A 12,763-nucleotide genomic window follows, 5' to 3' on the forward strand; every position below is an offset into this window, starting at 1 on the left:
GACACTGAAATTTGGATTTCATGTAATTTTCGTACACCATGAATTATTCTTCTTTTCACTTGTTTCAATCATTTAAAAATGTAGGGCTTCCCTGGTGGCACAGTGGTTAAGAATCCACCTGCCAATGCAGGGGACACGGGTTTGAGCCCTGGTCCAGGAAGATGCCACATGCCATGGAGCAGCTAAGCCCGTGCGCCACAACTACTGAGCCTGTGCTCTAGAGCCCACGAGCCACAACTACTGAGCCCATGTGCCAAAACTACTGAGCCCGCATGCCTAGAGCCCTTGCTCTGCAACAAGAGAAGCCACCACAATGAGAAGCCCGCACACCACAACGAAGAGTAGCCCCTGCTCGCCACAACTAGAGAAAGCCCGCATGCAGCAACAAAGACCCAACACAGCCAAAAATAAATAAATAAATAAATTTATAATAAAAAATAAAAACATAGACAGCGTTCCTAACTTGAGGGCCATATAAAAACAGGTGGTAGGCCAGCCTGGGCTGTGGGTGGGCAGAGGCAGTCCCCCGAGATGCAGCTCGAAACCAGGCCACAGGACCTTCACTGCAAATCCCCCCCTCCAGTGAGGGACTCCCCAGGGGTGAGGGCTGCAGAAGGCAAGATCCAGACCAGGGAGGCCTGTGGATGTTGGTTGTGTGTCCTTCGCCACCCGTCACAGCCCCACAGGCTCCACAGTTCGGGGGCTCCTTCTCTCTCCCCACCCCCAGCTCTCTCACTGACCCCAGCTCTGACCACTTCCCCTTCTGCCTGGTCCCTTTGGGATGGGACACATGAGAATGCCTGCCCGCTGCAGTCGGGTGCCTGCCTTCACCTGTCCCCTCAAGTCCCCCAGGCCCAGCCTGAGGACCTGCTAGGGAGGGGCTGAGGCTGGTTTACCAAGCTTACCTGGCTGGGGTTGTGGTTTGCAGGAGCTGTGCTGGGCTCAGCCCTCTGCTGAGGGGCTGTGCAGTCTGTAGCCTGGCTAGGATGATTCTGGGGAGTGTCTGGGAGGCGGGGGAGCCCATGAGGAAACTACCACAGGAATCCCAGCAAGAGGACCCAAAAGAGCAGCTAAGGATGGACTAGATACATAGGGAATAAAATGGCTGGAGGACCCATACTTCGTCTTGGAGGACCGGCTCCTGAAAGAGAGTCCTTGGGAGCTTGGGAGAGAAGGCAGGCCCACCAGGCCTGATGTTATTGGCACTGGATATGTGAGCAAGCAGGAAGGCTTTGGCCTAAAGAAGGATCTGGAGCCCCGTTGGGTGTGGAGGGAGGGCAAGGAAACAGGATGAGCTGTGGAGAAAGATGGTGGAAGGCCTTGGGCTGCACCTGTGACCTGCCCCCCCCCACCGGGGCCCTGCCCCAGGACCACACCCACAGACACTCCCCACATGGGGTAGCTCCCATGTGTGCAGTGATGAGCTTGCACACCACATGTAATCAGAGCCTTTCCAGGTGCCATGGATTCACCCACTCCCCCTCCCTGCCCACCCCTCCCCCCCCAGCTACGTCCACCTCTAACGCTCAGCGCCATCCTAGGTCTGCAGGCCCAGAGATTGGCCAGTCTTAGAAACTCACGTGAGTGGAATCCTTCAGGCTGTGCTCTTTAGCGCTGCCCACTCTCACTCAGCACTTGTTCGTCTGCGTATTGGATGTGGTCTGTCATTCTCACGGCTGGGGACCGTGCAACTGTGGGATATGCCACAGTTTATTTATCAGTCCAGCATTGGTGGGCATTTGCGTGGTTTCCAGTTTGGGACTGTTTTGAATATTTGAGTATTATGAGCATTTCTGTACATGCCTTCTGGTTGGTATAAGCATTCATGTCTGTTGGGTGTTTTCTCTGGACTAGAATTGCTGGGTCAGAAGTAGGTGTTTGTTTAGCTTCAGTGAATACTGCCAGTTTTTCAATGTTAAACCAACCTGTAAGGACTCTCCTTGATGCAGAGACCCCAGAGGCCAAGATAGGATCAGGGAGGAGCAGTGGGAGCAACACTAAAGCCGGGGACCCGAAGACGGCCCTGGGGAACAGCAGCGGTGGTGCTAGTGGGTGTAGACTGGAGGGTTGCTGGTGAGAGTCAGCAAGAGGGCCCCAGATGAGGACCTGCAGGTAGGAACCAGGTGAGCAGCTTTAGGGAGGGGGACGAGCAGGAGGAGACACCGTCTCAGGGAGTGGACATGAAGAGAGTTGCTGGCAGTAATGGGCCATAAGTCCAGGACCTCATCCTCAGTTCTGGAAGTTGAGAAACTCAGCAATACTCCTTCACCCAGGGGTCGGTGCGCGGCCCCTCCAGCAGGCCCCTCCCATCCTGCGACCCCGCCCTTCCTCAGGCCCCGCCCCTCACGTGGTCCGGCGCAGCGCGCAGGCGCACCCTCTGCACCTCCCTGCCTCGCCGCCGCAGCGCAGTGCGCAGGCGCGGCCTGGCAGCCGGCGAAGCTGCAGCATCCTCCGTGCGGGCGTGTCCCCGCGGCTTATCTTGCCCTCCTCCTCCTCGTCCTCCTCGGACTGCCGGCGCGATGGCGAAGCCGCTGACGGACGGCGAGAGGCGGAAGCAGATCAGCGTGCGCGGGCTGGCGGGGCTGGGCGACGTGGCCGAGGTGCGGAAGAGCTTCAACCGGCACCTGCACTTCACGCTCGTCAAGGACCGCAACGTGGCCACGCGCCGCGACTACTACCTGGCGCTGGCGCACACGGTGCGAGACCACCTGGTGGGCCGCTGGATCCGCACGCAGCAGCACTACTACGAGCGCGACCCCAAGGTGAGGCTGCACCGGGGTGGAGAGAGACCCCCGGTGAGGAAGGACCTCCCCGCGAGATGGGGAGAGACCCCCCCCAAGTGAGGATAGACCCACGTGAGGAGATACCCCCTAAGATGGGGAGCGACACCCCGCCCCTCCCCGCCCCCCCCCTCCCGGAGCTGGGGAGAGATCACCGGGTGAGATGGCCCCGCACACGGCGTCGCCTAACCCTCACTACCCGGAGTTGAGGAGAGATCACCGGGTGAGATGGCCCCGCACACGGCGTCGCCTAACCCTCACTTTGCGTACTGGGCGGCGTGGAGCCCTGTGGTTGGGGCCTGCTGTCCGGGCGGGCAGAGATGGGGGGCGTCACTGGGAAGCCTGCTGAGGAGAAGGAGCCCACAGTGATGGGCTCTGCCTTCCAGGCGCTCACACCTGCCTTGAAGAACTTCACTTAGCTTAAGGTTGGCCGACGTTAAGGAATTGTTCATTCTTTTTACATTTTACACACATGTAGGTTTATGGTAGAAAAGTACAAAATACACGAGAGAAAATTTGCTCATCACCTCCGTTCTTAACTGTGTTAAAATATAGGTGCGTGTCCTTCTACATGTTTTCCTGTTCTTGAATATATATGCACACTTTTAAAAAGCATGTTGTATATACAATTTTGTGGCTCTTCTGTTTCATTCATCAACATTTGTAGCTTTTTCAACAGCTTTCCAAGTCAGTAAATACGATTCTCCAAAGTGGTAGTTTTCGGTTTGATGGGTATGGGCTTGGCCAGGCCCCTGCTACCAGTTTTGTTTGTTTTTGGTTTTTTCCTCTTGACCATGGAAAGTTTTATCCTTTCTGCTATACTAATGTAGAGTGAAAACTGGTGAGGAAAGGACACACTTGCAGGCCTGAAGCCAATTTGCAAAGATTTGACTTGCAGTGTACACCTGAGCACTGGGCAGTTGCTTTGTTGATAGCATTTTACAGTATTTTTGTAGGGCGTTAAGAAATGTTTAATAATTGCTAAGTCTGAGACTGGTTGCTTTTCCAAACTTATTCTTTCTGGGGCACTCTTTTTTTCTAAAAGAGAGGTGGTAAAAAGGACAGATTTGTTAGAATACCAACTAGGATCTTCATATTTAGTATGCAAGACGGTGAAGAAAGAAATGGCACCAAATGGCTGAAACAGGTTATTTCAACAAGGGCTTGGGATGACTTTGCCAGGGAAACTGGCCAACAGGCAGTGGCTCCCCCAGAATTCCCTGCTGATGGCAGAGCTCTGATTTGCAATATCATTGTTATTCATGTAGCAGATGACATCTCCGGCAGCATATTCAAGGGTATTTCCCTGCAGCTGGACCAGAACACACCGCAACACCGTGGGGTCCCATTAGAGTGTTTATTTATATTTAGATCCTGAAAAGGCTAGTGATGGGCTCAGGGATTACAGAAATAACCTTTCATGAACAGGATTAAATCCCTCTAACAAAACAGGTTTGCTCATCCTCACTGATTGCTACGGTGGCTATAGGTGTAAACCTTTCTCTTCTTTAAAGCCACACAGCCTGTAAATGGAAGGTTGTTTGCTTGTCCTGGATAGGAAGGTCATTTGAAAGTGGAAACTTGGAATTTGAGTGCTTCAGTCTGGCTAATTCATGTTGAAAATAAGCTCATCATCTCCTTTTTCTGCAAAAGTTACATGTTTGCTTGTAAAGGACAAGAAACAAGCCCCAGGAGGATCAGAGCTGAGAGGACGTGGAAGGTCTCCCAATAATAATCCTGCAGAGCCACGTCCCCAGCCTGAGAACGGCTTCAAGGCTGTGTACCACTGCACTGCAGACTTAGGCAGCCTGACGATCTGAACAATAAGTTAAAGTGCTTTTATTTAATATTTTTATTTACTTTAAAACAGTTATGCAAGTCCTTGTGATTATTGGAGAAAAAATTAGAAAACACAGATAAGCCAAAAGGAAAAAATTAACTGTAATCTCACCACCTAGTGGTAACACTGTAAATGCTACAAACATCTTGTGTTCCACATCTTTTTTTATGTGCAGGTAGAAACATTTGTTTTTATTACACAAACTAGTATAGTGCTATGCTGCACCTATTGTTTCATAACTCTCAAGCACTCTATTTTTGGTAATAGTGGAAACGGTTGAAGCTCAGTGCTCAGAGGAAGAGTTTTCAAGTAAGCTGGCAAATCAGCAAGTCAAAAAATCAGGCTAAAATTAAGAAGTCTGCTCTTGGCAGGAGGCAGGCTTAGTTCTAAAGTCGGCTCCAGGAGTCTCTGAAGTGATGGCAAGGTCAGGACTCCACTGCAAACTCAGGGACGGAAAAGAGCTGGGTGGTGAGGGATGGCTCACAGAAATCCAGGCTCCTCAAATCCTAGCTTTACCATTTGGCCTGTTTGACCCTTGGGCTTGGGTGGATTTCTTAACCTTTCTTGGTCTCAGTTTCTTCATCTTTAAAATAAGGAAGGTCAAGCTAGGTAATCCATCCCTGAGTACCTTGCCGTCCTAAAACATTACAGCTTTGTGTTTGCTGATAAAATGTTTCCGTTTTATATTAACATTCCATCCAAAAAGAATTTGAGAATGCTTAAGCAAGATATGCTGCAAAAGTTTCAACTTCATAGAAGACCTCAAAGAGAAAGTTGGGGCAAGACAGTAAGGGTAGGAAAGTGGGTTAAGTTCAGATACACGGTCAGGAGACAAAATGCAGATGTAAGTTCTGGCAACCAAAGCAAATTGCAGATCATGCCCAGTTATGGCAGTCATGGAATCTCTGCAGTAAATTCCAGAATGAGCAGATGCGAGATTTCTTCCATGGGTCTTTAAAGGAGATGTTGTACGATGTGGACAGCTGGCCTGATTGCATCCTTGTAGTGGATGGACTGGCCAGTTTACCATGGCTCTTCCCCGTGAGCTCTTGGCATAACCATAATGGTGGACTAAGGAAAGGAGCTCTACCCCTGGGTCCAAACAGCTGCCCTAAGTATTTCTAGTAAGATAATCATGATGAATACATGTGGTTTGGCTGGATCTGGGAGTTAAAGGAAGATGATCTAGAGCAGTTTTTTGTTGCCTTGGCTGCACACAACCCCTACTTCTGAAATTTTGTTTTAATTAGGCAGGAGTGGGTCCAGCACTGGGATCTTTTTGACCTACTCAACTGTTCTGAAGTGTTTGCCCTCATCTGTGTGAAGTTGACCTTGTATCCCATGGGCAAGCTTCCCTGATAGCAGAGAGCTCAGAATTACTTTCTCTGGCCAGAAGCCGGGGAGGGGCAGATGTTTCATGTTGCTGATTACCCTGACAGCTTGCCAAAGGGAAGGTAAGCTGAAGCCGTCATTTATGAGATTAGGAAGCTTTGGGTGTGTGCCGTGATTTTTCTTAGAAGACAGTCTAGCCTCTGCTCCTGCAGGCTGTGATGGTTAATTTTGGGTGTCAACTTGGCTGGGCTATGGTGCCCAGATATTTGGTCAAATATTTTTCTGGTTGTTTGTGTGAAGGTGTTTTCTAGATGAGATTAACATTAAAGTCAGTGGATTTTGAGGAAAGTAGATTACCCTCTGTAATGTAGATGGGCCTCTAATCAGCTGAAGGCCTGAACAGAACAAAGACTGATACCCCCACCATACCCACCTCCCCTCTCTTCCTCTCCACATCCCTCCCCAGCCAGAAGGAATTTGCCGGCAGAAGGCCTTTGGACTCCAAATGCTGCTCCTTCTTGGGTCTTCAGCCTGCAGGCTCACCCCAGCAGATTTTGGTCTTGGACCCCCATGATTATGTGACCCAATTCCTTAAAATAAATCTCTGTGTATATATCCTGTTGATTCTGTTTTTCTGGGGAACCCTGACTTATACCCAGGTGCTGTGGATGGCTAGCCCTTTGTATCTTTGTGAAATATTGTAACTGATCTCATTTCTGCATCCTAGCCCTTTATAGATGACTTTTTAAACGTTTATTTTATGTGATTTCAGACTTTTACAAGTTGCAAGAATGATACAAAGAATTCCCATATGCTCTTTATCCGGATTCCCCAAACATGAAACATTTTTAACGCGTTTGTTATGTCTTTCTCTCTGTATAGATACTTTTTTTCTGTGAACCATTTGAAAGTAAGTTTTAGACTTGATACCCCTTTACCCCTGAAAACTCAAATGTGTAACTCGGAAAATCAAGTAGATTCCCTTATACAACAAGAGCATTTGGAAAAAAGGGTGTTCACACCAACACGGTGTTGTCAACTGCAGACCTTACCCAGCTTTGTCAGCTGTGCTGCTGATAAGAAATACAAGGAAGAAAACTGAGATAACTTCACACATCTTTCCAGATATACCTCCTTTTCTCCCACCCATTAAACAGAGCAGGCTCTAACCCATATGGAAACCCACACATTTTAAGAGATGAAGCAGGTAAACAGCAGGCAGCAGATAGCTGGCTCTTTTCTACCTTGTAGAGGATGGGGCTCTTAGGATATGGCAAAGGGAAGAGAAATGAACACAGAAATTTAGAAAGGTAATTGGACAACTGAAAAGTCTGGTTAAATTTCCTCTAAGATCAGGAACAAGACAAGGTTGCCCACTCTCACCACTATTATTCAACATAGTTTTGGAAGTTTTAGCCACAGCAGTCAGAGAAGAAAAAGAAATAAAAGGACTCCAAATCGGAAAAGAAGAAGTAAAACTGTCACTGTTTGCAGATGACATGATACTATATGTAGGGAATCCTAAAGATGCTACCAGAAAACTACTAAAGCTAATCAATGAATTTGGTAGAGTAGCAGGATACAAAATTAACACACAGAAATCTCTTGCATTCCACGACAACCCTCAGAATGGGAGAGAATATTTGAAACGAAGCAACTGACCAAGGATTAATCTCCAAAACATACAAGCAGCTTATTCAGCTCAATATCAAAAAAACAAAGAACCCAATCAAAAAATGGGCAGAAGATCTAAATAGACATTTCTCCAAAGAAGATATACAGATTGCCAACAAACACATGAAAAGATGCTCAACATCACTAATCATTAGAGAAATGCAAATCAAAACTACAATGAGATATCACCTCACACCAGTCAGAATGGCCATCATTAAAAAATCTACAAACAATAAATGCTGGAGAGGGTGTGGAGAAGAGGGAACCCTCTTGCACTGTTGGTGGGAATGTAAATTGATACAGCCACTATGGAGAACAGTATGGAGGTTCCTTAAAAAACTAAAAATAGAACTACCATATGACCCAGCAATCCCACTACTGGGCATATACCCTGAGAAAACCATAATTCAGAAAGAGGCATGTACCACAGTGTTCATTGCAGCACTGTTTACGATAGCCAGGACATGGAAGCAACCTAACTGTCCATCAACAGATGAATGGATAAAATTGCTCAGATAAACACATGAAAAGATGCTCAACATCACTAATCATTAGAGAAATGCAAATCAAAACTACAATGAGATACCACCTCACACCAGTCAGAATGGCCATCATTAAAAAATCTACAAACAATAAATGCTGGAGAGGGTGTGGAGAAGAGGGAACCCTCTTGCACTGTTGGTGGGAATGTAAATTGATACAGCCACTATGGAGAACAGTATGGAGGTTCCTTAAAAATCTAAAAATAGAACTACCATATGACCCAGCAATCCCACTACTGGGCATATACCCTGAGAAAACCATAATTCAGAAAGAGGCATGTACCACAGTGTTCATTGCAGCACTGTTTACGATAGCCAGGACATGGAAGCAACCTAACTGTCCATCAACAGATGAATGGATAAAGAAGATGTGGCACATATATGCAATGGAATATTACTCAGCCATGAAAATAAATGAAATTGAGTTATTTGTAGTGAGGTGGATGGACCTAGAGTCAGTCATACAGAGTGAAATAAGTCAGAAAGAGAAAAACAAATACTGTATGCTAACACATATATATGGAATCTAAAAAAAAAAAAAGGTTCTGGTGAACCTAGGGGCAGGACAGGGTTAAAGATGCAGACATAGAGAATGGACTTGAGGACACGGGGAGGGGGAGGGGTAAGCTGGGACAAACTGAGAGAGCAACATTGACAATTGACATATATACACTGCCAAATGTAAAATAGATAGCTAGTGGGAAGCAGCTGCATAACACAGGGAGATCAGCTCAGTGCTTTGCAACCACCTAGAGGGGTGGGATAAGGAGGGTGGGAGGGAGACGCAAGAGGGAGGGGATGTGGGGATATATGTATACGTATAGCTGATCCACTTTGTTATACAGCAGAAACTAACACAACATTGTAAAGCAAATATACTCCAATAAAGATGTTAAAAAAAAAAAAAAGTCTGGTTAACAGTGCCTTCAACAGGATCTTCTGGAATAGGAATTATATGTAATTTCAGTTTTAGCTGAGTGTCTTTTCTCAGCCTTGAAACACCATTGTTTTTTTAAAGGTGAAAGTAGCTCTGTTGAAAACACTGACTTATAACACTGAGTCACAAGTGTAGTTTGACATGGTCCAGATCACTTACTATAAGTTGATTAGGCTCTGGCTATCTGTCAGGGACAAGGTGGCCTCCGTGATTATCTGGCTCTGGGATGGGGTGAGTAGACGCTTTGTAGAGCTTAATGGCACATAAGGTGGGAGGCAGAGGACTGTGACACTGACATCATGTAACACAAAGTGAATTTGTTTCCTGCAGAACTAAGCGATCTCTGAGTGTAAAATCCCTGTAGATTTTACAGGGATAAAATACTGTAATTTTATCATATTTTACATTTTCCAAGTTGACTTTGTGCAAACAGACCTGTGTTCTACTCCTAGGTACCAGTACCTAAAATATAAAAGACGACATTCGTGGTCCACGGTGAGACACAACCCACCAGTTAGGGGAAGCCAAGGTTCCCCGGCACTTGGCTCTGAAAGAAAGTATGAGTGTGACTTCATAGGCTGGGCCTTAAGAGGTGTGGTAGATAACGCTCAGCATCCTCACACAAGCACTGTAGTGGTTTTATAAAGCTGTTTCCTCCAAAAAGCCCCTCAGACGCAGTGGCGTGTACGCGGGGACGTGCTCAGTGAGGACAGGGGTGGAAGGGCCCCTCCCCCCAGCAGCCCTCCTCTCGCTGAGCTGCCTGGGCAGGGCGGCAGGCTGGAGGTGACCTCAGTGCCTTTGTAGAGGCTGGGGGGCCCAGCGGAGCTGACTTCTGTGTTGGGTCAGTGGTCAGTGTCCCTGTGTCATGTCAGGGCCAGCTCTGGCTGGCGGGAGCCATGCTGTGCTGCGAGAGGGCAGCTCGTGGGTTAAGACGCCGCTGCGGCACCGACAGAATCTGATAGACGAGGAGTGAGGCTGCGTGTTCCTGGCGCGGGCGGACACCTTCCTGGCCAGATCTGCCTGTAGAATCAGGTTCTTGTTGGTGGTGAAGTCGATTGTGCCAGTCTGTGCCTCAGTGCCCTGAGTGTTGAAAGTTATTTCTTTCCTTTTCCTGCAGAGTGTTCAGACCCTTCTGTTAAACAAGGACTCTAAACACACTTTTAGGAGAGGGAAAAGAAATTGGAGGTCTCTGAAAGTCCAGTTCTATGTATTAATCTCGGTTGTATAGAGAGCAAAATGAGGCTCTACCTATTGACATTAAACTCCATTTTCACAGAGTTCATTAACTCCTAAGATTCTTTAGGAGAGTATTATGTTGTATAATGTTTGTGTTGATCATATTTTCATCTTTGTCAAAGAGCTTTGTTTATGCTTTTCTGTGATGTTACCTGTTGGTGTGGGCTTTGCATGTAATAAATAAACTCAATTTATAAAAGACTTAAGGCTGCTTCTAGGCCATTTAACACTTGTTACAGCCATATTGCAAAGAAGGGACTCTGCAAGAAAGATCAGTGACCTAGTTCAGGCCTGCAGACGGCCCCCCAGAGCTGTGTGGCAAGGTTAAGGGGTCCCTGCTGTTGTCAGGCTCAAGCAGGTGAACATCTGGTTCTCTATTGGCACCCCTGAGCTGGGAGGCCCTGTCCAAGGTTGCACAGATGGCGCCGGGGAGGCTGGAGGGGCTGGAGAGGTAGGAAGGGGCTGGGCCGGGCCTGCGATGGCCTTGGTCATCAAGCGGCAGAGTTTGCGCCTGGCAAGGAGCTGGCCCTTTGAAGGTGGTTTTTTTCCAGGATTGTCACCCTGTTCTTTAGGTTCCACACCCCTCCCTGAAAATCTGGCCAGGTGAGGGGACCAGCATTGCCGAGTCCCAGGTAGGCATGGTGCTATCAGAGACATAAAGTGACCAGGTAGCCCCACCGGCCGCTGCAGGAGCCGGGATGGGACCCAGTCCGCGTGGTTCAAAATCTGTGCATGTCATTGGCCGGCTTCTCAAGCGCCTTCTTCAGTTTGATGGTTTCACGCTGAACCATCTTAAGGAAACTGGGGAAAACAAAATCAACATATGTGAGGAAACAATAAAAGTTCTCAAGTCACACAGACAAAAACAGCAACAGAAAACAAGGCACAAACCCTGAGTCCAGAGCTCCAGCCAAGCACAGTCTGCAGCGGTGCCTGGCGCAGAGCTGACCGTGGTCGGTCCTTTCTGAGTGGGCAGTGCTGGGGGGGACCCTGGATGCCATGCTGCTCCTGCTGCCCTCTTGTTCAGGATGCCGCAGGAGGCTGCCCAGGCAGGTTTACAGAACTAAATACACAGCTGAACCCTGGACACCCATGTTGAACTTGGGAGGAAAGTGAAAGAGATTCAGAGGCTTTAAGACTGGGCCCAACATTTTATCCCTCAGCACCCATCTCTTAGAAAAAGAGATAAGCTATTTTCATAGTGCTAGTTAAAAGTTGGAAACTTTAGCAGAAAGATCGAACTAAAACTTGTACATATTATAGTTAAAGGCAAAATAAAAACATCTTGATCATATCCCTGACCTGCCAACTTTTTTCTTTTAATATTATTTATTTATTTTTGGCAGTGTTGGGTCTTAGTTGCGGCACTCGGGATCTCTCAGTGTGGCGCGCAGACTTCTCTCTAGTTGTGGTGCACAGGTTCCCGAGTGCGTGGGCTCAGTAGTTGTGGCACTCGGGATCTCTCAGTGTGGCGCAGACTTCTCTCTAGTTGTGGTGCGCAGGTTCCAGAGTGCGTGGGCTCAGTAGTTGCAGTGCACGGGCTTAGTTGCCCCGTAGCATGTGGGATCTTAGTTCCCTGACCAGGGATCAAACCTGCGTCTCCTGCATTGGAAGGCGGATTTTTTTTTTTTAATAAATTAATTTATTTTTGACTGCTTTGGGTCTTCGTTGCTGCTCATGGGCTTTCCCTAGTTGCAACGAGCGGGCTTCTCATTGCAGTGGCTTGTCTTGTTGCGGAGCACAGGCTCTAGGTATACAGGCTTCAGTAGTTGTGGCTCATGGGCTCAGTAGATGTGGCTCTCAGGCTCTAGAGCGCAGCCTCCGTAGTTGTGGCATACGGGCTTAGTTGCTCCGCGGCATGTGGGATCTTCCTGGACCAGGGCTGGAACCCGTGTTTCCTGCATTGGCAGGTGGATTCTTTTTTTTTTTAATTATTTTTAAAGGTTTTAAAAAAAAGTTTATTTATTTATTAATTTATTTATTTTTGGCTGCGTTGGGTCTTCGTTGGTACGCGCGGGCTTTCTCTAGCTGTGGTGAACGGGGGCTACTCTTCATTGCGATACGTGGGCTTCTCATTGCAGTAGCTTCTCTTATTGCAGAGCATGGGCTCTAGGCGTGCGGGCTTCAGTAGTTATGGCATAAGGGCTCAGTAGTTGTGGCTCACAGGCTCTAGAGCGCAGGCTCCATAGTTGTGGTGCACGGGCTTAGTTGCTCTGTGGCATGTGGGGTCTTCCTGGACCAGGGCTCGAACCCTTGTCCCTGCATTGGCAGGTGGATTCCTAACCACTGCGCCACCAGGGAAGTCCTGGAAAGTGGATTCTTAACCACTGGACCACCAGGGAAGTCCCCTGCCAACTTTTTTTTTTTTTTTTAAATATGAATCTGATCCATTCATTCTTTCTTTCATTCTTTCTTTCTTTAT

General features: G+C 47.8%; 1 protein-coding gene across 2 annotated transcripts in view; it reads left to right on the top strand.

The window, feature by feature from the left end:
- The first annotated feature begins 2,423 nt into the window (after positions 1 to 2,423).
- PYGB (glycogen phosphorylase B) overlaps positions 2,424 to 12,763 on the top strand; it is a 49,945-nt gene continuing 39,605 nt past the window's right edge. The window contains exon 1 of one of the 2 annotated variants that reach the window (XR_003004151.1): positions 2,424 to 2,762. Coding sequence is in view for 1 of the 2 variants with exons in the window: in XM_024752698.1 (XP_024608466.1) it covers positions 2,520 to 2,762 (243 nt within the window). In the remaining variant the exon portion in view is untranslated. The remainder of the gene's footprint in view (positions 2,763 to 12,763) is intronic. The other variant, XM_024752698.1, reaches the window with a different exon arrangement.

The sequence above is a fragment of the Neophocaena asiaeorientalis genome, unplaced genomic scaffold, assembly GCF_003031525.2.
Source record: "Neophocaena asiaeorientalis asiaeorientalis breed wild unplaced genomic scaffold, Neophocaena_asiaeorientalis_V1.1 scaffold528, whole genome shotgun sequence".
Classification (NCBI taxonomy): Eukaryota; Metazoa; Chordata; class Mammalia; order Artiodactyla; family Phocoenidae; genus Neophocaena; species Neophocaena asiaeorientalis.